Below are 19,949 nucleotides of genomic sequence, written 5' to 3' on the forward strand. Positions count from 1 at the left end.
TCCTAAAGAAGCCCAGAGGATTCCTGGCGGCCAGCGCTGGAACGCGGCCGAATTCTCTTGGGGGGAGGGAGGAGAGAGGGAGAGAGAGGGAGAGAAACCAAAAACATCGTCTGAGCGTGACTCTTGGCGGTGGTGGTTTCGCCAGCGCCTCTGCAGCGGCCAACAGAGAAAGCCAGCCAGGCGGGGACAGACAGACAGCCCAGCGGAGCAGAAAAGGGGCCAGAGGCGGGCCCACGTCGGGGTGGGGTCTTGGAATGTTCCAGGAGTGGAGGAGGTGACACTTCAATAATTGGTTCGGAGACAATTGGCTGTCCCTATGGAAAAGATAAAGCAGACCCCTATCTTACAGAAGACCTCCAAATAAATTAAGATGAACTAAAGACCTACAGGGAACTAGCGAAACCACGACGGGGCTTTTGGAGGAAGGCATCTTAAAAGACTCCACTTTTTGATGCTGGGAGGGAAGGTTTCTTTAACAAGGGCAAAACAGAAGGAAAAGATGGATCACTTTGTCCACATAAATAGAAAAATGGGGAAAGGATATGAACAGGCAATTCCGAGAGGTCATTAACGGAAGAAAATTGAATCAACCTCACTTGTGACTGACTGTAACTGGAAATTACAACCAAAAGACCCCATTGGGCAGCCATGGCACTGACAAAAATTAAGATCTGATAACCCAAAGGTGGATTCGGGTGTAGGGAAATGAAAACCATCTAGGGAAAAATATCTTCCTTCATGTTTACAAGTGAAGGAGTCCTGTACTCCTTCGAGGTAGTAGCGAATAAGTGGAAACAATAAATTGCCGGTGTGGAAATATAATAAATTCGTTTTATTTATCTCATGAAACACTATAAAGCAGTTAAAAGAAATGAAATAAGTCTACACATAACAACATTGCTAAATTACAAAAATCTAAAGCAGGTTGAAAAACGCAGGTTACAAAAGGATGATACCATTGATATATAATTTCAAAACAAAAATATAGTAAAAAATACAAAGTTATGCTTGTATCTTTAAAACCTTTTGTAATTTAAAATAAAATAAAAACCAAAATGAGATACCACTTCACACTCATTAGGATGACTATTATTTAAAAAACAAACAGAAGTAGCAAACGTTGGCAAGGATGTGGAGAAATTGGACCCTTCTGCATTGCTGGTGGGAATGTAAAATGGTGCAGCACTGTGGAAAATAGTATGGCAATTCCTCAAAAAATTAATCATGAAATTACCACATGATCCAGCAATTTTACTTCTGTGTATAGACCCAGAAGAATTGAAAGCAGGGACTCAGATATTTGTACACCCATGTTCATAGCAGAATTATTCACAATAGCTAATATGTGGAAGCATCCCGAGTGTTTATTGACAGATGAATGGATAAACACAAAATGTCATATATATATTTAATGGAATATTATACAGCCTTAAAAATGAACGAAAATTTGACACTAGCTACAACATGAAGTAACCCCGAAGACATTATGGTAAATTAAATAAGCCAGACACAAAAGGACAAATACTGTATGATCCCACTTATATGAGATACCTAGAGTAGTTAAAATCATGGAGACAAAGTAGAATGGTGATGGGGAATTCTTGTTTGTGCGTACAGAGTTTCAGTTTGGAAAGATGACAAAGTTCTGGGCATGAATGTTAGTGACGGTTGCAGAATAACGTGAGTGTACTTTATGCCGTAGAATGACAGATTTAAAAATAATTAAGATGGTAAATTTGTTAGGTATATTTAATTTTAAAATAAAAAATAATTGATTTGAATCCAGCCCTTCCATCTAGCAGAGCCACTCACCTATCTACAACAGCACAGCTGACTCCACACATCTGGGTCCCCCTCCTAGCCCCTCCTAGCCCCTCCACTCGCCTCCCCTACACCGGAGTAGCTACCTTGCAGCCCCAGCTAGTCTCACCGCGCAGGCGCGGAGCTAGTGTGGTTGGGCAGGAGGGGGCGTGGCCTCACTCTGCGCCTGTGCCGAATTCCAGCTGCAAGTGTTTTGGGGGAAATGATGCGCAACCTGGGCATCCCGGCCAGCCGGCCGCCGGGAGACCTGCACTGCACACGCGCAGACGGAGCGCCCACGTCAAAAGACGAAGAGAGAGCGCGCTCCCCACGTCCTGCGCGTCCGGCTGTCAGGCTTTCGTCTGTGTCGTGACTCCCGCCGGGCCGGGCTGGAACGCCAGCGTCTGAAGAGCGATGCCCCGGGAGATCATCACCCTGCAGCTGGGCCAGTGCGGCAACCAAAGTGAGCGAGCGTGCGCCCGGGGCCCTCCAGTCCCTGGTTCTGCCCTTTCGGGTCCCACACTAGTGCTTGGCATCCTCCAGTTCCCCTTTCCCTCCCATGACCCCCTGCCCTACTGCGCATGATGAGCCAGTCCCAAACCCAAAGCTGCGCCTCCAGCCCAGGGCTGTCTCGGGTCCCTGATCCAGCCTCTGAGTGTGACAGCCTGTGAGCCTAACCCTGGGCTTCTGGGGCCCTATGACTCTAACAGACCCAGGCATCTCTCCCCATCCCCCAGTTGGGTTCGAGTTCTGGAAACAATTGTGCGCTGAGCATGGTATCAGCCCCGAGGGCATAGTGGAGGAATTCGCCACCGAGGGCACTGACCGAAAGGACGTCTTTTTCTACCAGGTGCTCCCAGTGACTTGGCCAGGGGCCTTGAAGGGAAGGGCAATGGCCTGGTACTGGGAAACCCCTCTGGGCAGAGGAGCCAGGGTGGCTGGCTTGAGGAGGGAGGGCAGGCAGGAGCCAGAGTTGGGGGGATGGAGGACTTGGCCTTAGCTGAGTGGGCCCCCTCCTGGACTCCCGCTGACAGGCAGACGATGAGCACTACATCCCCAGGGCTGTGCTGCTGGACCTAGAGCCCCGGGTGATCCACTCCATCCTCAACTCCCCCTATGCGAAGCTCTACAACCCAGAGAACATCTACCTGTCAGAGCATGGAGGAGGGGCTGGCAACAACTGGGCCAGTGGATTCTCCCAGGTATTCAGGTGCCCATCTCAGAGACCCTTGATGTTCTCACCCCTAGGCAAGGCAGGCTCAAGCAGCCTGGGACTCTTAACTAGATCCAACTAACAATAAATAGGAGACAAATGTATACCCTAACAAGAGGGACAACCAGGGAGAGAGGTTTATGCAAACTGCAAATCATTTGCAAAGTAGCTTTTCTGGGTTGAGGGCCACAGCTGAGGCTCTCATTGAACATGGCAGTAGTGTCCATGGGTAGTCATTGGTGCTGAAAAGAGATGCTCTCCAGAACCTTAGTCCTGATCCTCCCTCCCCATGTCTCTATGCAGGGTGAGAAAATCCATGAAGATATTTTTGACATCATAGACCGAGAAGCAGATGGAAGTGACAGCCTAGAGGTGACGTTCTGCCCCACTGAAAAAAGAAAAAAACAAAAAGGCTGAAAAGTGCTGGGGAAAGGTCAGGTGGTGTAATGGGGACAATTCAGGTCAAAACTCACTTATTGAGTCAGCATCAGATGTGAGATATTGAGGTAAATAAGGTACAGTCCTTGTCTTCAAGGAGATCCTAATCTGGATGGCATCTGCTGCTTAGATAAGGGTCATTCTTCCCAAGGAGCCTCAGCCTGGATGGACACAGAGGAAGGCTTGAGACATGAGTGTTGGGAGTGGGGAATGACACAAGCCTGAAGCCTCTCCCCGGATCCCTGGAGACTGCCTCTCCATCCCTCCCCCATGCAGGGCTTCGTGCTGTGTCACTCTATCGCTGGGGGGACGGGTTCTGGCCTGGGCTCTTACCTCCTGGAGCGACTGAATGACAGGTAAGCCTGTGTTTGGGAAGAGGGTATTAGCCCTGGTTCCCTGGGTAATGTTTTTGTTTTTTTGTCACTTTTTTCCCTCTTGGATTGGAAGGCCTGCAACTAGCCCTTTGAGTCATAGGTAGGAGCAGAGCCTACCACCTAGGGAACATCTTGGAAGTTGTAGTTCCTGGGAGGGGGGTTTACCCAGGGAGAGGATGGGACCTACAGGGTTTGATGCTTTAGGCTTATCCTTTTTGGCTCCTGTGCTCAGAAGACTCAGTTCTGCCCTCTTATACAAACCCTTTTGTAATATAAGAGTTTGGTGGCACTTGGAAAGGAATGGCCCCTGTTATCCCTAGAGAAGACAGAGATGAAGTGATGGGAGTCCTTCAGTTCACTGTGCTACCTTACCTTTTCCCTCTTCTTTACTTCCAGATACCCCAAGAAGCTGGTGCAGACATACTCAGTGTTTCCCAACCAGGATGAGATGAGCGATGTGGTGGTCCAGCCCTACAACTCATTGCTCACACTCAAGAGGCTGACCCAGAATGCAGACTGTGTGGTGAGCATAGAGTAGGAAGTGGGGCACTTGGGTCCACCTCTCCAAACCAGTGAGACAATTATACCTGCCCTTCCTAAGGCCCAGCCAAGGAAACAAGAGGACCAACAAAGCCATACCTGGTGGCCCAAATTATGAAATAAGTACCTACCCGATCCCAAGTTGCTTACAGTCCCCCATGTGTCCCCATTTAGTCTGTTTAATACCTACTCATGCTTAAATTTTCAGCCCAGGGGTTACTTTCTTAGCATAAACCTTCCTGACCACTCAAGTCAAAATCAAATGCCTTTGTACATATTTCCGGCTGTAACTATACTTTTCTGTAGCTTTATATTTAATGTCACTCTCCCTCCACAAGACCTGGTGAGGGGGCAGACCATGCCTCTTCACTCTCTTTTATCTCTCCAGAGCCAGGCACAGGGCAAGGCACATGGGGTAGTCATATATTTGTTTACTGCACTGGATGGTAGAAAAGTGTCTCATGATGCCCCAGACATAGTACTTTTCTTTTAAATTAACACACTCATTTCCTGGTTTTGGAGTTTAGAAGGGGGCTAAGCTAATAACTTATTTTTCTGCTCCCTTTCTCCTCAAAAAGGTGCTGTGACCATCTTCTGTCCCCCCAGGTGGTGCTGGACAACACAGCCCTGAACCGGATCGCCACAGACCGCCTGCACATCCAGAACCCATCCTTCTCCCAGATCAACCAGCTGGTGAGTCATCACTCCTAGACTCCTTTGGACTGGAACCCATTCTTGCTGGAGCGCCATCTGAGGAAGGGAGGTCCCCTAGGCAAGAACCATGACATGGCATCCCTGTCCTCAGGTGTCCACCATCATGTCAGCCAGCACCACCACCCTGCGCTACCCTGGCTACATGAACAACGACCTCATCGGCCTCATCGCCTCGCTCATTCCCACACCACGGCTCCATTTCCTCATGACTGGTTACACCCCCCTCACCACGGACCAGTCGGTAAGAAGAGCCCCCAGTGTCCCAGGCCCCACTGCCCCTGAGCCCAGAAGGCCCGATCTAGCCTTCCTCTTCAACCTGCTGGCCCAGGAGGCTCTGTGCGCAGGGACTGGCACACACTATACGACTTCCTTGCTGACTGTCTCTCCTTTCTCCCCTGCCTTTGGCTCCCTGCAGGGCCTGGGCTGTATGGGATCTACTCATGCTCCCGCCCCGGGGCATGAGTTTGCTGAGCTGAGGATGGCTAAGATTGCTGATCCCACAGCAGAGGCTCAGTAAAGACACTACCCAAAGAGACCATACAGCCCCAAGTCTGGTGGGGGACATGTGTTGCCTGCTCTTTTCTATCCATGCATCTCTGGACTGTACCCTGAGTGCTGACCTGGTCCCTGTGGCCCACTCTCCCCTCAGGTAGCCAGCGTGAGGAAGACCACGGTCCTGGATGTCATGAGGCGGCTGCTGCAACCCAAGAACGTGATGGTGTCCACTGGCCGGGATCGCCAGACCAACCACTGCTACATTGCCATCCTCAACATCATCCAGGGGGAGGTGGACCCCACTCAGGTAGGTGAGACCCCTTCGTTCCACCCCTGGAACCTGCAGGGGTAGAGGAGAGGCGACCACCACCACCCCTGTGCCCACCCCAGGTCCACAAGAGCCTGCAGAGGATCCGGGAACGGAAGTTGGCCAACTTCATCCCCTGGGGCCCAGCCAGCATCCAGGTAGCCCTGTCGAGGAAGTCTCCCTACCTGCCCTCTGCCCACCGGGTCAGTGGGCTCATGATGGCCAACCACACCAGCATCTCCTCGGTGAGGCTAGTCCTGGTCTTCTTTGGCCACTCTATTCCACTTGCCCCTTCATCATTCTCCCGCAGTCTATTCCAATGCCCCCTATCCTGCACTGGCTCCCATCACAGAGATTTGTCTTTCAGCTCTTTGAAAGTTCCTGCCAGCAATACGACAAGCTGCGGAAGCGGGAGGCCTTCCTGGAGCAATTCCGCAAGGAGGACATCTTCAAGGAGAACTTTGATGAGCTGGACAGGTCCAGGGAGGTTGTACAGGAACTCATTGATGAGTACCATGCAGCCACACGGCCAGACTACATCTCCTGGGGCACCCAGGAGCAGTGACTTCCTCCCCGCTACTCCCCCTGGACAATAAACACTATTCCCATCATGCCCGCTTCCTCTAACCTAAATTCCCCTCACCAGCAACTCTTTTAGGTTCATCTCCAACCCTGGAGCTACCCATGCTCCCTTCCTTTCATGCCCTAACCCTTGATGTGCTTGTTTACCTCTAATAAAATAATAAAGCTTGGTTGTGAATATAATAGGATTTGATCTGTGACTATGGGGATGATGAAAGGCCCTTCATGATCCTTCCCAGTGCCCAGACATGTGGTGGTAGAGTGGCCACTTAGTTCAGGTCTTAGTGTGTCTACTGTTTCCATTGACATCCCTTGCCTAGAACTAGGCTGTTTCACTGGAGTTAGCCCTACTCTCGAGACTACAGAGGATTGATTACTGAGGTCTGCTACCTCCTCCGTGCCTAAGTTCCTACCCCTGGGTAGATCGATATTGCCCCAGCCTCCTCTACTCCCAGATGAGGCTTGAGGACTACTGAAGGATGAGAATTCTAAGCAGGTCAGGAAAGCTGGGACTCTGGATTCCCAGTGCCCAAGGGTATAGATCCTCAGGAATTCAACCCCATTGAATCCAACCTGATAAAGCAGGAACAGAACTCAGGAGCAGGGCTGAGCCCATCCTGGCAAGCTCTTTAACTATGCCAGAGAAGTTTCTGCATCTATTCCTGCCCCAGGCTCCTCTCCATTCCAGGACCGAGGCAGTAGGCACACCAAAGATGGGACCTACAAGCTAGATACCAGAGTAGAAACTGGACAGTGCTAGTCCTGATGACTCACTGGTCTCCAGCCTCAGGGACACTAGGCAGCCAACTCTATGTCACTCAATGGGGAAGAGAGGGTAAGTAATTGCCAGCCTCCACAACTGCCCTCTTATCTACCCCACCCACCACCCAATGGCAGCATTCTGGCCAGGAGGTTAAATCCAGACAGTCAAGGAGGGTGGAGCCCTGCGGTGTCCAGACTCCCCTCAGTGCTGGTGAAAGCCCAGAGTGTGGGCGTCCCAGGGGTGGAGCTCTGACCTATGGGGATCCAACTTGTACCACTGACAACACTCCCACAGGAAGGGTTTGTGTAAATAAGTTTTTTTTTTTTTTTTCACTTCTCTTCTACAAATAAATTAAGAAACAAACTAGAAAATTGTCTGCAACCATTGCAGCCCTTGGGTATGGGGTGTGCCCTGTCCCTGCAGGGCCAAAAGGGTCCATGTTTCCCTCAAATCTCAGAGCAATCCAGGTCCAGGCTGGAGATGGAAGGGAGGTCATGACCTCTTGGCAGGCTCATTTCTGCAGCTGTCCCAAACAGCCAGACTGTCCCTGGGGCTCGTCCAGGCCCGGGTGCTGGCTGGGAGAGGAGGTGTCTGGAAGGTCTTGGCATGGAGAAGGACTGCTACAGGGCCTCTCAGAGGAGGGGTTAGCCAAGTAAGCATTCACCAGCTGCATGATCTCTTCCACCTAAGAGAAGGCAGAGGTCAGGAGGCAACAGGGGCCACTGGGTTCTCCTGTCTCATCCGCCACCCAGGCTCCTTCCAAAGGCCTTACATGAGCTGCCTCCTACAACGTTTCCTTTCTCAACATCACTTCCTCACTTACTACGTGCCAGTCACTTCCTTATTTGTGCTCCTGTAATAAGCTAAGTTTATTCTCATCCAGGGCCTTTGCACTTGCAGTTCCCTCTACCTGGCATGCTGTTCCTCCAGAACTGCCCAAGGCTAGTTTAAATATCACCTTCTTTGGGTATATTTTTCTGACCATCCTACCTAATGCTATAGCCACCTCCTGTCACACTACACTTTCCTTTGTAGCATTAAGCCTCTTGAGCTTCTTTGATCACTGTGCCTACAGCTGTACCTAGCCCATGCTCAGTGTTTAATAAATGTTTCTTGACATCCTTTCCCTTCCTTCCTCCTTCCACTCTCCTCTTTCCACTCACCTGGGGACTCTGCAGGAGGAGCTGGCTCTCTCCCACCCTCAGTGCCAGGGTATGGGGGCCCATTAGCTGGCAGGCAGCCACATGACCATAGCTGACACTGTGGATGGGCTCCGTCTCACCGGGACGGGAGAGAGACATGGCCTTGGCTCCCAGGCCCAGGCATAGCTTCTGTGGAGCACCCCCACCAGCTTCCTGGGGACAGACAGGCAGAGTGAGGGTGTAAAAGGGAACCCTGCAGCAGCATTTTTGGCGGGAAGAGATGGCTGAGAGCAGGAACTTTCCAGTCCCCTTAATGATGCACATTGCCTGTGTGGAGGGGGTGCTAAGGCTCCAGAGACATGGGAACCCAAGGGCCAGTGACTCCTAGGGTCTGAGATGGGCAGCTCTGGTGGATGCAGGGAGTGAACTGACCCACAGTGGGGGCTTCTGGCTCTGGGGCAAAGGTGTGGGGCTTGGGCCACCAGAGTCCCCTTCTCCCTTTTCCCCCTCACCGTGCTCAGCTCCAGAACTTCATACCGAGCAGCGCCGAACCCTGGACACTGTGCAGCCAGAGCCAGGTAGGCAGCCATGGCCTCGGCTCGGCCCATGCCCTGTAGCCGCTTCCAGCCGCCCAGCACAGCAGCCGCCATGCCGGCGCCACCTCCTCCCTGCCGGGCCATGCTTCCCGCTGTGCGGCCTGCCCCGCCGGGCTGGGTCCGCTCCGCTCGCCGCTTGGCCAGGCCCGAGCTCCAGATTGCCCTGGCCAGCAGGGCGGCAGATGGGGGAGGTCCCGGGATCGGGCGGGGCGGGTCTTCACGCGGCGGGGTCGGAGACGGCAGCAAGCGGTCCAGGCGTGGCAGGGGCGCCCGCGGGGAGAAGTCTCGGTGCAGGCTCTGCAGGCGCAACGCCGCAAGGGCGCGCAGCGTGTCGTCCGGCGGGGTAGGCCTGCCGCGAAGCAGCAGAGCGTGAGCCTATAGAAGAGGCACCGGGAGTCAACGAGGCAGCGTCGGCTGTACGGTCGTGCAAACAACTCGGGGCGAGAAATCTGCGGTCTGATTTCGAGTAAAGCCACCCACGGGGTTGCCACAAAACGCTGAAATGCGATTGGCCAGCAAGGGTATTCAGGCTCGGGGGTCTTTCGGGGGTGAGGCGTGAATGCTGGAGATCCTCACCTGCTCAAAGAGGAAAGGCAGTTCGTGGCTGTCAGGGGACAGCCCCTCGGGGTGCAGGGGTCCGTGAAGACGCAGACACAGTCTCCAACCGGAGTCCGGTGAGTCCTCCAGCCCGGCTTCCTCCGCGGCCGATCTGCATTAGAGAACCCGGCGCTCAGCGACACAGGCAGCCCCCATCCCCCAGAGCTGGGGCGGGAAGGGGCCAGATGTTGGGGGCGGGGCCAGGGCTGAGTGGACCTCAGAGATGAGCCTTGAAACTCGACTGCAAATCGCTGGTGGGCAGTAGTCCATCTCGGAACCAGCAAACGTCACTATTCAGGGCCAGTGGCAAACGCTCATAAATGTTTGCTTAGGGACTGATCGAAGCTGAGGATGTTGGGCTAAACGGAGAGCAGGGCTGGGGCTGGACATTTACTTCTCAAACCTGGTGAGTACGTCGGCCACGAGAGTCCCTCCAGCGAGGGCTCGCTCCTGGGCCCCTCGCTGCTCGTACAGCGCGAAAGCGTTGCGGCTTCGGGCCAAGCCCAGCCGCCCCACCAGCTCTCGAGCAACCTGGAGGGGAAAGAGCGGTGAGGGGAAGAGTCAGGACTTCTGGAGGGGCTGATACAACTGGAGGGGTCTTTCAGGTCTCTTAGTCCTGCCACACACACCCCTCACTCAAATGACGAATCTCAGACCCGAGTAAACCTCGGCCCGTGCACCAGGAGAGCCGGGCGTGGGAACCTGAGAGGAAAGGGTTGAAGTTTCAGGACTCTTTCTCTAGCCTTATTACCTCCGCCGCTGTGGTGTGGGAGTCTATGGCCACAGGGCAGGCACCAGCCCCTGGACAGTGAACTGTACACAACAGCTCCTGCCTTCGGCTCAGCGCGGAAATCTCTGCCAGCGAGGGCACTAGGTCTCGGCCGCGCGTCCGGCCCAGTGCTTTGCGGATGAAGCGAGCATATTCGGCCAGTTCCGATCCCGGGAGCGCCTGCTCCGTCCTGGGTTAGGGAGAACCCGAAGATCAGTGCTCAGAGGGGCTTCCTTCTCCCCCTCCCTCTCACATTCTTATTTCATCTCGTCGATTCCCTTCCCTCCAACTTGAAGGCCGCAAGAGGCTCTTCTAAATCTACCCCTGGCGCTCTGTATGGAGCTGAATTACTTTCTAAGGCTCCTGGCAGCTCTCTCCTAACTGCCCCTCCCAATTCTCAAAGTCTCCAAGATCCTCCTTCGGGTTGAAATCCAAAATCCAGCCGCCTGCCGCTTTCCAGTCTAAAAGCCCTGACGCTGGACTGCCTCAGCCTCAAGGAAAAGCACCCTTTTGATCATTCCTCTGTCCAAAGGGGGCGCCTTTTTGTAATTCCTCCGAGGGCAAGTGAGATACGATCCTATAATTCCTACAAAGGCATCGTACATCTTAGCAGCGGCCCTGACCTTGGGCAAGCCCCTTTCTTTCTCTGGATCTAAGTTCTCCATCTGCCAAACGTTTTTCAAAAGCCCATCCTTCTCTCCCAGCTCTATGGCTCCCTTACCTTGGTCTTACCTCACCCTAGTCCTCTCACCTCTCCAGGTGTCCCAGAAGGTGACCCCGTACAGCTCCCCCAGGCCGGAAGGTGCAGCTCATGCAGGTGAGGAGCTGCCAGTACCGTAGGGCCGCGGGGTCTTGGGTAGCGGGGAACCCGGGAGGCCCCGCGGGGCCCGATGTCTGCTTAGCCAGCTGCAGGAAGAGTTCGTCACGAAGCGCGGGCAGGTCCCGGCAGGTCTGAAGTACACCCTGCATCAGGGGCCCGGGGCGCCGCGCCCCCTCCAAGGCCTGTAGCGCCAGAAACAGCCGTACCGCCTCCTCGCGCAAGGGTGCGTAGCCAGGACCTGCGGGAGGGTGGGGGCGGAGGGACGGTTTGGAGAGGGGACACGGAGCTGGGCCCTGGGTGGAAGGCATGAACCAGGGGAGGTCAGAGGGAGTATAAGGGGACAGAGGGTGGCAAGGAGGGGAGAGTACGAATGACAGGAAGAGTGAAGGGAAAGCAATGGTCCCCACAGAGCCAAACTCTCAACCCCTGCCTCCCATGAATCTCCCCCTCTGGATCTGCTAAAGCTGCACTTTGAGTTAGTCAGGCAAAGGGACAGACTAAAGGACATAGGTTCAAACCCAGATTCTGTAACTGGGTACGGAGAGCCCACTACAGGGCAGAAAACAGGGGGGAGTTGGAGCCAGAAAACCAGGGTTCTTCCAGCTCCCATTCATCTCTAGCTTTAGGACCTGGGCCAGTCAATAATCCCATTTGGGAAGAAATGTAGTTCAATGAGGCCAGCACCAAATTGGTGGCTTTCCCACCACTTGTAAAGGTAGTATGGCATGGTCTTAAGAGTATAATAAAAGAATAGAAGACAGGGTAAAAACTCATTAAGGAACACCAGTAGTCAAAAAAGAGGTCAAAGGGGAACATTTTTTTAAAAATGTGTGTTGACTCTCTACCGCACCACCCCACATATCAGTCTGGTCATCTTCTGGTTTCAGCATCATCCTTTAAACAGTAAGGGGTTGGGTAGGTCCCCTGAGGACTCCTAGGTCTCTGTAGGGTCAGGCATTCAGATCCACGATTCAAGGGATTAGGCCACTCACCTGGAGGGCTGACTCCATAGGGCAGGGGCAGGAGTGGGGCATACAAGGCTCCATTGGTGTGCCGCAGAATTGGGTTCCGTCGGTAAATGAGGGCCACGGCCTCTGGGTCCCCGCAACTCTCCTAGAGGCCAGAGAAAGGGTCAAGGTGATGGAGAAGAGGGCTCCCCATAAATCCAGAAAGCTGCTGGGCCCACAACCCTCCTCTTTCTCAATGGAGTCCCCTCTCAAGTACCTGAATGTCCCTGAGGAGCAGCTGGGTAGGGGTCTCCAGTGGCGCCTTGGAGGTGATCACTTTGCGCAGCGCCACCACCCAGCGCTCTGCTTCCGCCTGACGCGGGGAACAGAGTCGAACGCTGTGCTTCCGGCCAGACACGGTTACTGACCACAGACCTGCGGGAAAGAGAGGGCGTGGGGGGCAATCAGGACTGGCTGGGGCTGCTGCGCAAGGAGGTAGGGGAGTCCCCACAAGGTCTCACCGGTCTCCTTGGGCCTGCGCTCCGGGCCAGCCACAGAGCACAGGCTGGTGAGCACGAGGCTCCCGAGGCGCCGCGCCCCCTTCCCACTGCTGCTGAACTGGTCCAGGGAGTCCCGGGTGAGCACAAACCAGGCCCGGCGCGGGGGTAACCAGGGCCGCGCCCCTCGTCCGCGGGGTTCGCGGTACAGCCAACCTGGGGAGAAAGGATCATCAGGCAATGACATTATTCCCTAAAGGCTTGGGACTGGGGGGCATACAAAATGCCTAAGGTGGGTCCTCACCTTTCATAACGACATCCGTGTCGTCCTCCAGCAGCCCCTTCTCCGGGATGAGGCTCCGGGTCTCCTCCCAGCTCTGCAGCCTGGGCCAGAGGGTAGCAAGGTTTGGGCGAGGCTGCCGGTCCTACACCCCGCCTCCAGGGGGCTCCTCAATAGGGGTTCCCCAGACTGTGAGGGGTGCCTGCTTCCGGGCTAGGCACCCCTCCCCCAGGCTGTGGGAACCGCTGGGCCGTCTGACCTCGCACCAAAAATAGCCCGGACCCCCCCCCCCCCCGCCTTCCTCCTGGCGCCCCCAGCCGGACCGCCCCCTCGGGACCCTAGCCAAACCACAGCGTCCGGCGTAAGGACTCTCCCTTATTGCACAATCGTGAGAGGGAAGGCGGCAAGGATGGGGGTCCTGGAATGGGCTGGGGTCTCCAGACCACGGCAGGCAGTGAAGCTCACCTGTCTGAGATGGGCCCACTCCTCACAGGTTGAGTCAGCGTCACCTCCAATGGGCCCTGGAGAAACAGGCTCAGGATCAGAGAGCCCTCCCTCAGGGATGCCCGTGGCTTCTGCCCCTAGGACAGCGCCGCCCGCTCAGAGGATTGAGGAATCAAGTAGTGGGGTCGTGACTGTGATGGAGTAAGCTGAAACCCTGGGCACGCCCCTCCCATCAGTCTCTACTGAAATGTCAAAGCTAAGAAGCCTTCTCTCTGTTACCCTTTGTTAACCTTCAAAGATGCAATCAGGGGTTTGGTAGGGTGGAAAGAGCACTGGGCAGGGAGTCAGGAGACCTGGGTTCTAACACCAGCTCCAACACTAACTGCCCAGGGAAGTAGGAGAGGAAGCTTGCAAGTCCCCTTCGGTCTTTGGGCCTTAGCTTCCTGATCTTTGGAAAGGGAGAGGTGGATGGAGTCCCTTCTTGCTCTGGCAGGTTCAAAGTAGCCCCCTCCCCCTGGTTTTCCCTTTGTTGCCTAATAGGCAAGCGGGAGGTGGGTACAGAGATGAGTGAAGGGGAGAGGGACCCCTTTGGTATAGGGCTTTCTTATGCCCTCCCAAAGACACCCCAAAGACTCAGTGTAAACAGAGACTCTGCCCCTTTGCTGGGGCTCAGGAAGGGCTGGCCAGGCGGAGGAATGGCATACCATCTCAGGGGGAGATGCTGTAGGGGATTTTGCTCCCCCTTGCCCTAGAACTTCAACTGTAGACTGGGGTCTGAGAGAGGCCACAAACCCGTCCAGGAGCCAGGTCAGGCAGAAACTGTGCCATCATCCCATTGCGGGCAGACTGCTAAAGCCAGGAGGGAGGAGAGGGGGAGGGGGGCCAGGGACACCTGTCCCCAAGCTCGAGGAGGGGGGTGGAGGTGGAGCAAGAGGGAGGCAACGGCTTGGTTCACGGAACCGACCCTGCCCAGCCTGGAAGCTTGGGGACGCCTGGGTCCTGTGCATTCTTAAGGCAAAGATCCACCTATTTTCTAGAGGATCTGAAAGGGGTTCTTGGCCACACCACCACAGAGGGCAGGTGCTGACCACTCTTAGACCAGCTCCCCTAATGGCAGTCCCCTGCTTCCCTCCCTCCCTCCCACCCCCTCTATATTTATCCGCCCTCCGCCTCCGCCAGGTGCTGGCGCCAGCCCCAGCGGTGCAGCCCGCCCTACCCGGGCATGGAGCCACCAGGCCTGCTGGGGACCCCTGAACGGGGGATGGGAGCCGGACCCAGACCACAGACCTGGGGAATCTGGTTGCCGGTCTTCCCCGGAATCAGAGAGGGGACCTCAGAAGATGGAGGTCTCCCACCCCAAAAGTACTTCAGTTTCCCCACGAGGAGGTTCGATAAAACCGGGGAGACGAGTGTCCCAAACCATCCCCTCTGGGATTCCCCAGGAGGCTCACCAGGGAGCGCCAAGAGTTCTGTCCTGAGAGTAATGACGAGGGGTCCTCGAAGAGTTGTGGCTCCCAGCTCCCTCTCCATGGGGTCCCCGCCACGGACCCCAATCTGAGTATGCCTTCTCCCCCTTGCCCCGGTCCCTGAGGCGGGAACTCCCGCATCTGGCCCTAGCACTCAGCGCTCACGATCTGGGAACGGAGCGGACCCAGGCGTCCGAGCCGCCCAGCCGGCCTCGCCACATTCCTCGGCGCTGGCGGAGGCGGAAGCAGATGGGATGGGACGCGAGCCCGGCGGGGAAGGGTGAGGCAGGGCCAGGTCGGGCCACGCGTGACGCCTCCCTGCCTCAGGGCCCCCAGCAGGTGGACAGCGCCCAGCGTGCGGCGCGAGGCCCCAGGCACATCCAAGTGGGGCTGCTCCTTGAGCTCTCGGGGGCTTCTGGTCCCCAGGCAAAAACCTCTCCCACGTCTCCAGCCTGCCAAGAGCTGGGCGTTTGGCTGGAGCCTGGAGCAGGATCAGGCGTGACGGCCGGTGGAAGTGAGAGGGATTGAGACAAGGGTCCAAACCCCCGGGACTTACTCTACCGCCGCCCGCTGGACTCGGGGTCCGTAGCTCAAAGGTGTCCTCGTCCTCGTCCCCGTCCCCGCTAAGCTCGCCGTCCCCGTAGTCCCGGTGCAGAAGAGTAAAGCCTCGACGGCAGCAGAGGAGCCACCACAATCCTCCGGGGAGAGGCATCCGGGCGAGCAGCCGGGGGATGGGGGCTTGGGCAGCCGGGGCCAAGCTGCAGGGGGTCGGAGAAGCTGGCGGGGCTCCGACCCAAACGGGGTAAAGACAAGGCGGGTGGAGGGGAAGGGAGAAGGGGACAGGAAGGAGGCAGTGTCTGGCGCTGGGGTGCAAGGGTTGGTAGCTGGAGCCTGCGGGGGGCTCAGTGTCTGGGCCCCCGAAGGGGGAGGGGGAAAAGCTTCCAGGGCCCAGGGGGGAGGAGAGAGCAATGTCCGGAGCTGGGAAGTAGTGTCCGTTGTAGTGTCCAGCCTTGTGTGGGGCAGTGTCCAGTGCAGTGTCCAAGGTGGGCAGCTGTCCAAGCTTCAGGGAGGGTCGTGTCCGGTAGAGCGTCCGGTGGCCGGGGCCCGGGTCGCGCGCGCTGCGCTCCCTGCAGCCCCGGGACTGGCGCGCTAGGGGCGCGAGCACAGCGACGGGACCCCGCCTCCCAAATCCCCTCCCTTCTAGCCCCACCCCTCTTCTTTCTCTCCTCCCTTCTTTACTGGGCAGGGTCCAATTTTCGTCACAGCCTCCTCTGGCCAATCCCTGTGCCTGGCGCCGGGCGCGGCCACCAATCAAGCTACCGAAAACGGCGGCGGGTGGCATCATGTGCCCGTGGCTCGGTGACAGCGGGGAGGGGCAAGGGAAAAGAGAGGGAGGGGCGGTGCGATGTTAGTCACGCCCCCGACTCCGAGGTTCGACGCGAAGTGCTAATGACGTCATGGAAGCCCGCCTTCAAGCTCTTGTTTTAACTCTTGGCTCACCAACCTAAAGATTAAAAACCCTCCTGAGAAGCAGCTTTGGAGGAGGCAACTGTGGAGGATGAAGGGCATAGGGCATTGAGGCAGGCCCCGACCGCTGCCCTCTGAACCCCTGTAAGTTCTCAGATTCCCTGAGAAAAGAAAGAGCCTTAGCTACCTGCGCCAGGCACAGCTCTGGAGGTGGCTCTCCGTCCCTGGATGAAATCCAGTTCCTCGACATGAGTCACCTCCTTTTTGAAGTGAAGAAATCTACTTCAGAGCGCACAGCTCACTGAACTCCGGTATGGAAAGTGACTTGGGATTCTAGGGAATTCTGCTGTTTTCGGATACAGTGGAGGCCTCTCGGGGTGAATATCCTACGGTTCTGTGTAGAAAGGGGTTAACCAGGGGCGGGGCGACAACGGGCGCGCGCGTGAGTTGCTGACTCAGCGGCGATTCCCTTGGTCGACCGGTGGAGGGTTCCAGGTTGACCCCCAATGGCTAGTAAGTGGGGCATTTTGAGGATCGGTGCCATTTCCGCGCCTTCCGAGGTTCAAGGTCCCTGGATGCAGTGCTTCGATTTCAGCCGCTAGAGGCTCTGGGATGGAAGGATAGTCCGAACTGGGAGGGGTGGGACAGGGCAGGGACGTCAGGCCACCGCCTCCCTGGGGACCTCCCTGCCACGCCACGCCCTTCTTCCCCCAGGTCCCCAGACTGCTGGCTGGAGTTGTCGGGCAGCTTTGCTGACCGGATATTAAACTGCGAGAGTTGTCGCACGTGAACACCATCCTGTCTGTCCTGACTGTGTAAAACAAAGACCAGGAATCAATGCGACCGTCTCTACAGACTATCTTGCCCTGGCCCTGGCCCCAGATGAAAGTGGCCTGCACTAAGGTTTCCTGGACGTGGAAACCCCACAACGATATACTCTCTTCCCTGTCTGGATCCCAGGCTCTTGTTGCAGAGAAGTTCTTCCCGGTGTCTAACCTCTCTCTTTATGGCAGGTTCAGTGCATTTCCTCTGACCCTTTCCCCAGGGAAGACAGAGAACAGCAGTCACCTCCACCCCCACCACGCCCATGATAATGACTCTTTGGAAATTTGTGAATTGGAATTCTCTTGATTTTTCTCCAAGGTGAAAAAACTCCGACTCAACTTTTTCCTTCCTTTTTCTTTTCCACCACAGAACCTTAGAAGAGACTATAAAATGGTAATCTAATCCAAAAGCCCACTCCAAGTGGGAATTTCCTGCCCCGTCCCTATCCCCGTACCGCACACAGGCACACACAGTCCCCGACAGACTCAGCCTGAACATTCCAGAAGTACTTGCTAAGGCAGCCATTACTGGATAGCACTCTGGTTGTTCGAAAGCTCTCCCTTAGCTATTTCAAGAGGAACCCCCGCCCCTCCTCGCTTGGACACTTTCCCACCTCACCTCTGCAGGCAGAGAGCGGTGAAGCTGTCAGTGTCTGGAGCTTTAGCAGGCTCAGCAGCCCCCTACTCCCACTCAGGCTCTCCTCACCTTCCACTCAGAACCCAGCGACCTGTAGGTGGATGTGGGGCGGGGTCGTGTGGGGCGGTGGGGGGGGGGGGACCCATGGCTCTGCCCTGCTACAAATTCCTTCCAAGTCAGTAACAGTTGCAACAGTTGTTGGGTTGTATCTCATTTCCATGTTATCAATTTAATGTGGCAAAGTACAGAAGCAATTCCTGTAGGTCTCTACCTCTTCTTCAGTGTTCCGCCACTGATTCCCCTTTCCCACTACCCTCCGAGATTCATTTCCTCAGCTCGCACTCTCCTCTTGATTCGCAGCCCTGGTTGTCCCAGAAGGAAACACTGTGGGTCTCAGTGGGAGCCGAGCAGGAAGAAAGGCGGGGCCGACGGGGGCAGCGGGCGCCGGGATGAGGCACTGAGCTGCAGCTCCCACTCCGGAGCAGCCTCCGAAGGTCCTGGCGGAAGCGCAGGCCCAGAAAGGCGTAGAGAATGGGGTTGAGGCCGCAGCGGGCGAGAGCCAAGCTCCCGGTCACCAGCAATGCCAGGTCCTTGCGCTTACTGGCAAGGCAGCTCCGCTCACGGGCGGCCAGTAGGTCGGCCGTATCCAACAGTAGGGCGAGACTATAAGGAAGCTGCAGCACCACGAAGGCCGCCACCAGAGCCACCACGACACGCAGCGCGCGCCGGCGCTCCGGCCCCCTGGCGGCCAGCAGCGTGCGGCCCAGAAGTGCATAGCAGGCCGCCATGACGCCCAGCGGCAGCGCGAAGCCCAGGACGACCTGCGCCACCGCGCTGGCCCCTTTCACTGTCTGAGTGAGGCCTTCAGGGAAGATGAGACGGCAGCGCCGCTGGCCTTCCCGCTGCCTGTCCTGGCTGAAAAGGAGAGCAGGCAGTGCCAGGAGCAGCGACAGCAGCCACACGATGACTGAGACCAAGTGTGCTCGGCCCGGCCCGGAGGGCCTAGGTCCGGTTGGGAGGGCTCGCGTAATGGCCACATAGCGGTCAGCGCTAATACAGGCCAGGAAGAGGAAGCCTGCGTGGAAGGAGGCCGAGTAGAGGCCCGAGATGGCACGGCAAGTGACACTTCCCAGACTCCAGCCCTGCAGAGCCCCCGCTGCGGCAAAGGGCAGGGTCAGGACCAGCAGAAGGTCGGCCAGGGCCAGCTGGAGCAGGTGGGCGGAGGTGGGTGAGCGGGTAGCACGTCGGGCTGCCAGGTGGGTGGCCAGGACCAGGCCATTGCCTGCCAGACCCAAGGCAGCCACCGTCAGGGAGACACTGGATTGGAAGGCTCGACTGAAAGCCTGGACATCCGCCTTGTAGCAAAGCTCTGGCAACGGCTCAGCTGAGTATGCCTCCTCATCATCCCCAGAATAGGGGCCCCAGGAGACCTGGGGAGGGCAAAATGAGAGAAGAGACTATGAATCTTTCTCTTCCCACTCACTGCCCCCTCCCTCCACGCCTTCTCAGCGAGGAGAAGACACAAACTCTTTTCCAAACTCCCCAGGAACTGGCCTTGGCTTCGCTTGCACCCCTCCTGCCTCTGCATCCAGCTTTCTGGGTGACCTTGAGCAAGCCACTTGCTCTTTCTGGATCTCAGTTGCCCAGTACATAATGTCAAGATTAGAAATTCTGACCAGCCCCCACCTGCCAGGGTTGTTTGAAATAAGCATTGTTTGAAATAGGAAGATAACGCATGTGAAGCATCTGTACTCTTCATAGGCCAAGGATTTGTATTATTAATAAACATTGGAGCTTCCGTTCCGCTTGCAGCGCCCTCTCCTGGAAGAACGCCCACGTGCAGGCTTTGCCTCAGACCCGTTGGCCTTTTCCCCTCCCCAACCCCCCACCTCTACCGCCAGTACAGGTGCACAGAACTATTAATGACAAGCGGGTCACAGGAGTTGGGGCTTAGTTTTTCCGTTGGCGCCTGAGACCTCTACTTTTAGCTCACACTTCCCTTCAGCTCCAGTCCCACATCAACCGCCTCATTTATCTGGGGGCCCCTGATCCCAAATGACTCCAGGCATCCTGGATAGATCACAGCTAGGCAGAGGCCTGTTGCCAGGTGTGGAATCCCATCCCTTCACCGTTCCCTCCCTCTCAGTAATCCTTCCCTCCCTGCCCCCACTCCCACCTGTTCTGTGGGCTCGGTCCCCATCTCTGGCTACACAGGTTTCTGAGGTATAGCCACTGGG

The 19,949-nt window shown here is 56.2% G+C and overlaps 3 protein-coding genes across 6 annotated transcripts; 1 reads left to right on the plus strand and 2 right to left on the minus strand.

Moving 5' to 3' along the window:
• The first annotated feature begins 1,988 nt into the window (after positions 1-1,988).
• LOC149998504 (tubulin gamma-2 chain) lies at positions 1,989-6,646 on the plus strand. 2 transcript variants are annotated; one of them, XM_090291130.1, is made up of 11 exons: positions 1,989-2,263; positions 2,538-2,650; positions 2,835-3,002; positions 3,317-3,385; positions 3,728-3,807; positions 4,222-4,348; positions 4,972-5,058; positions 5,171-5,320; positions 5,729-5,881; positions 5,965-6,126; positions 6,234-6,646. In XM_090291130.1, the coding sequence occupies exons 1-11, from the start codon at positions 2,215-2,217 to the stop codon at positions 6,444-6,446; spliced, it is 1,371 nt and encodes a 456-aa protein (XP_090147256.1). In that variant the 5' UTR covers positions 1,989-2,214; the 3' UTR covers positions 6,447-6,646. The 2 variants fall into 2 exon arrangements, with proteins under 2 accessions (XP_090147256.1, XP_090147257.1); XM_090291131.1 differs by having other exon boundaries at positions 1,990-2,263; positions 6,249-6,646.
• Positions 6,647-7,535: 889 nt separating this feature from the next.
• On the minus strand, positions 7,536-15,953 carry PLEKHH3 (pleckstrin homology, MyTH4 and FERM domain containing H3). Of its 3 annotated transcripts, none has more exons than XM_090291843.1 (13): positions 15,341-15,952; positions 13,340-13,395; positions 12,899-12,978; positions 12,619-12,810; positions 12,375-12,532; positions 12,143-12,263; positions 11,082-11,388; positions 10,313-10,520; positions 9,965-10,092; positions 9,541-9,673; positions 8,881-9,339; positions 8,390-8,581; positions 7,536-7,911 (listed from the first exon to the last, which is right to left on the minus strand). In XM_090291843.1, the coding sequence occupies exons 1-13, from the start codon at positions 15,494-15,496 to the stop codon at positions 7,738-7,740; spliced, it is 2,364 nt and encodes a 787-aa protein (XP_090147969.1). In that variant the 5' UTR covers positions 15,497-15,952; the 3' UTR covers positions 7,536-7,737. The 3 variants fall into 3 exon arrangements, with proteins under 3 accessions (XP_090147969.1, XP_090147968.1, XP_090147970.1); XM_090291842.1 differs by having other exon boundaries at positions 9,956-10,092; XM_090291844.1 differs by lacking the exon at positions 7,536-7,911 and having other exon boundaries at positions 8,394-8,581; positions 8,906-9,339; positions 9,956-10,092; positions 15,341-15,953.
• A 1,964-nt stretch (positions 15,954-17,917) lies between these two features.
• Positions 17,918-19,946, minus strand: CCR10 (C-C motif chemokine receptor 10). Its single transcript, XM_090291355.1, has 2 exons — positions 19,889-19,946; positions 17,918-19,142 (listed from the first exon to the last, which is right to left on the minus strand). Exons 1-2 carry the CDS (start codon positions 19,910-19,912, stop codon positions 18,036-18,038), a joined length of 1,131 nt encoding a protein of 376 aa, XP_090147481.1. The 5' UTR covers positions 19,913-19,946; the 3' UTR covers positions 17,918-18,035.
• Positions 19,947-19,949: the final 3 nt, after the last annotated feature.

This window comes from Furipterus horrens, unplaced genomic scaffold (genome assembly GCF_987537825.1).
Source record: "Furipterus horrens unplaced genomic scaffold, mFurHor1.1.pri manual_scaffold_11, whole genome shotgun sequence".
NCBI classification, from domain to species: Eukaryota; Metazoa; Chordata; class Mammalia; order Chiroptera; family Furipteridae; genus Furipterus; species Furipterus horrens.

Excerpts from the sequence above, each read along its gene's own strand:
- LOC149998504 (XM_090291130.1), top strand. The coding sequence starts at position 2,215 with ATGCCCCGGGAGATCATCACCCTGCAGCTGGGCCAGTGCGGCAACCAA. Across the intron at positions 3,386-3,727 it reads ATGGAAGTGACAGCCTAGAG|GGCTTCGTGCTGTGTCACTC; the intron begins GTGACGTTCTGC and ends TCCCCCATGCAG. Across the intron at positions 5,882-5,964 it reads GGGAGGTGGACCCCACTCAG|GTCCACAAGAGCCTGCAGAG; the intron begins GTAGGTGAGACC and ends TGCCCACCCCAG.
- PLEKHH3 (XM_090291842.1), bottom strand. The coding sequence starts at position 15,496 with ATGCCTCTCCCCGGAGGATTGTGGTGGCTCCTCTGCTGCCGTCGAGGC. Across the intron at positions 12,811-12,898 it reads CACGGATGTCGTTATGAAAG|GTTGGCTGTACCGCGAACCC; the intron begins GTGAGGACCCAC and ends CTTTCTCCCCAG. Across the intron at positions 10,521-11,081 it reads CTTCTGGGACACCTGGAGAG|GACGGAGCAGGCGCTCCCGG; the intron begins GTGAGAGGACTA and ends TCCCTAACCCAG.
- CCR10 (XM_090291355.1), bottom strand. The coding sequence starts at position 19,912 with ATGGGGACCGAGCCCACAGAACAG. Across the intron at positions 19,143-19,888 it reads GGACCGAGCCCACAGAACAG|GTCTCCTGGGGCCCCTATTC; the intron begins GTGGGAGTGGGG and ends TGCCCTCCCCAG.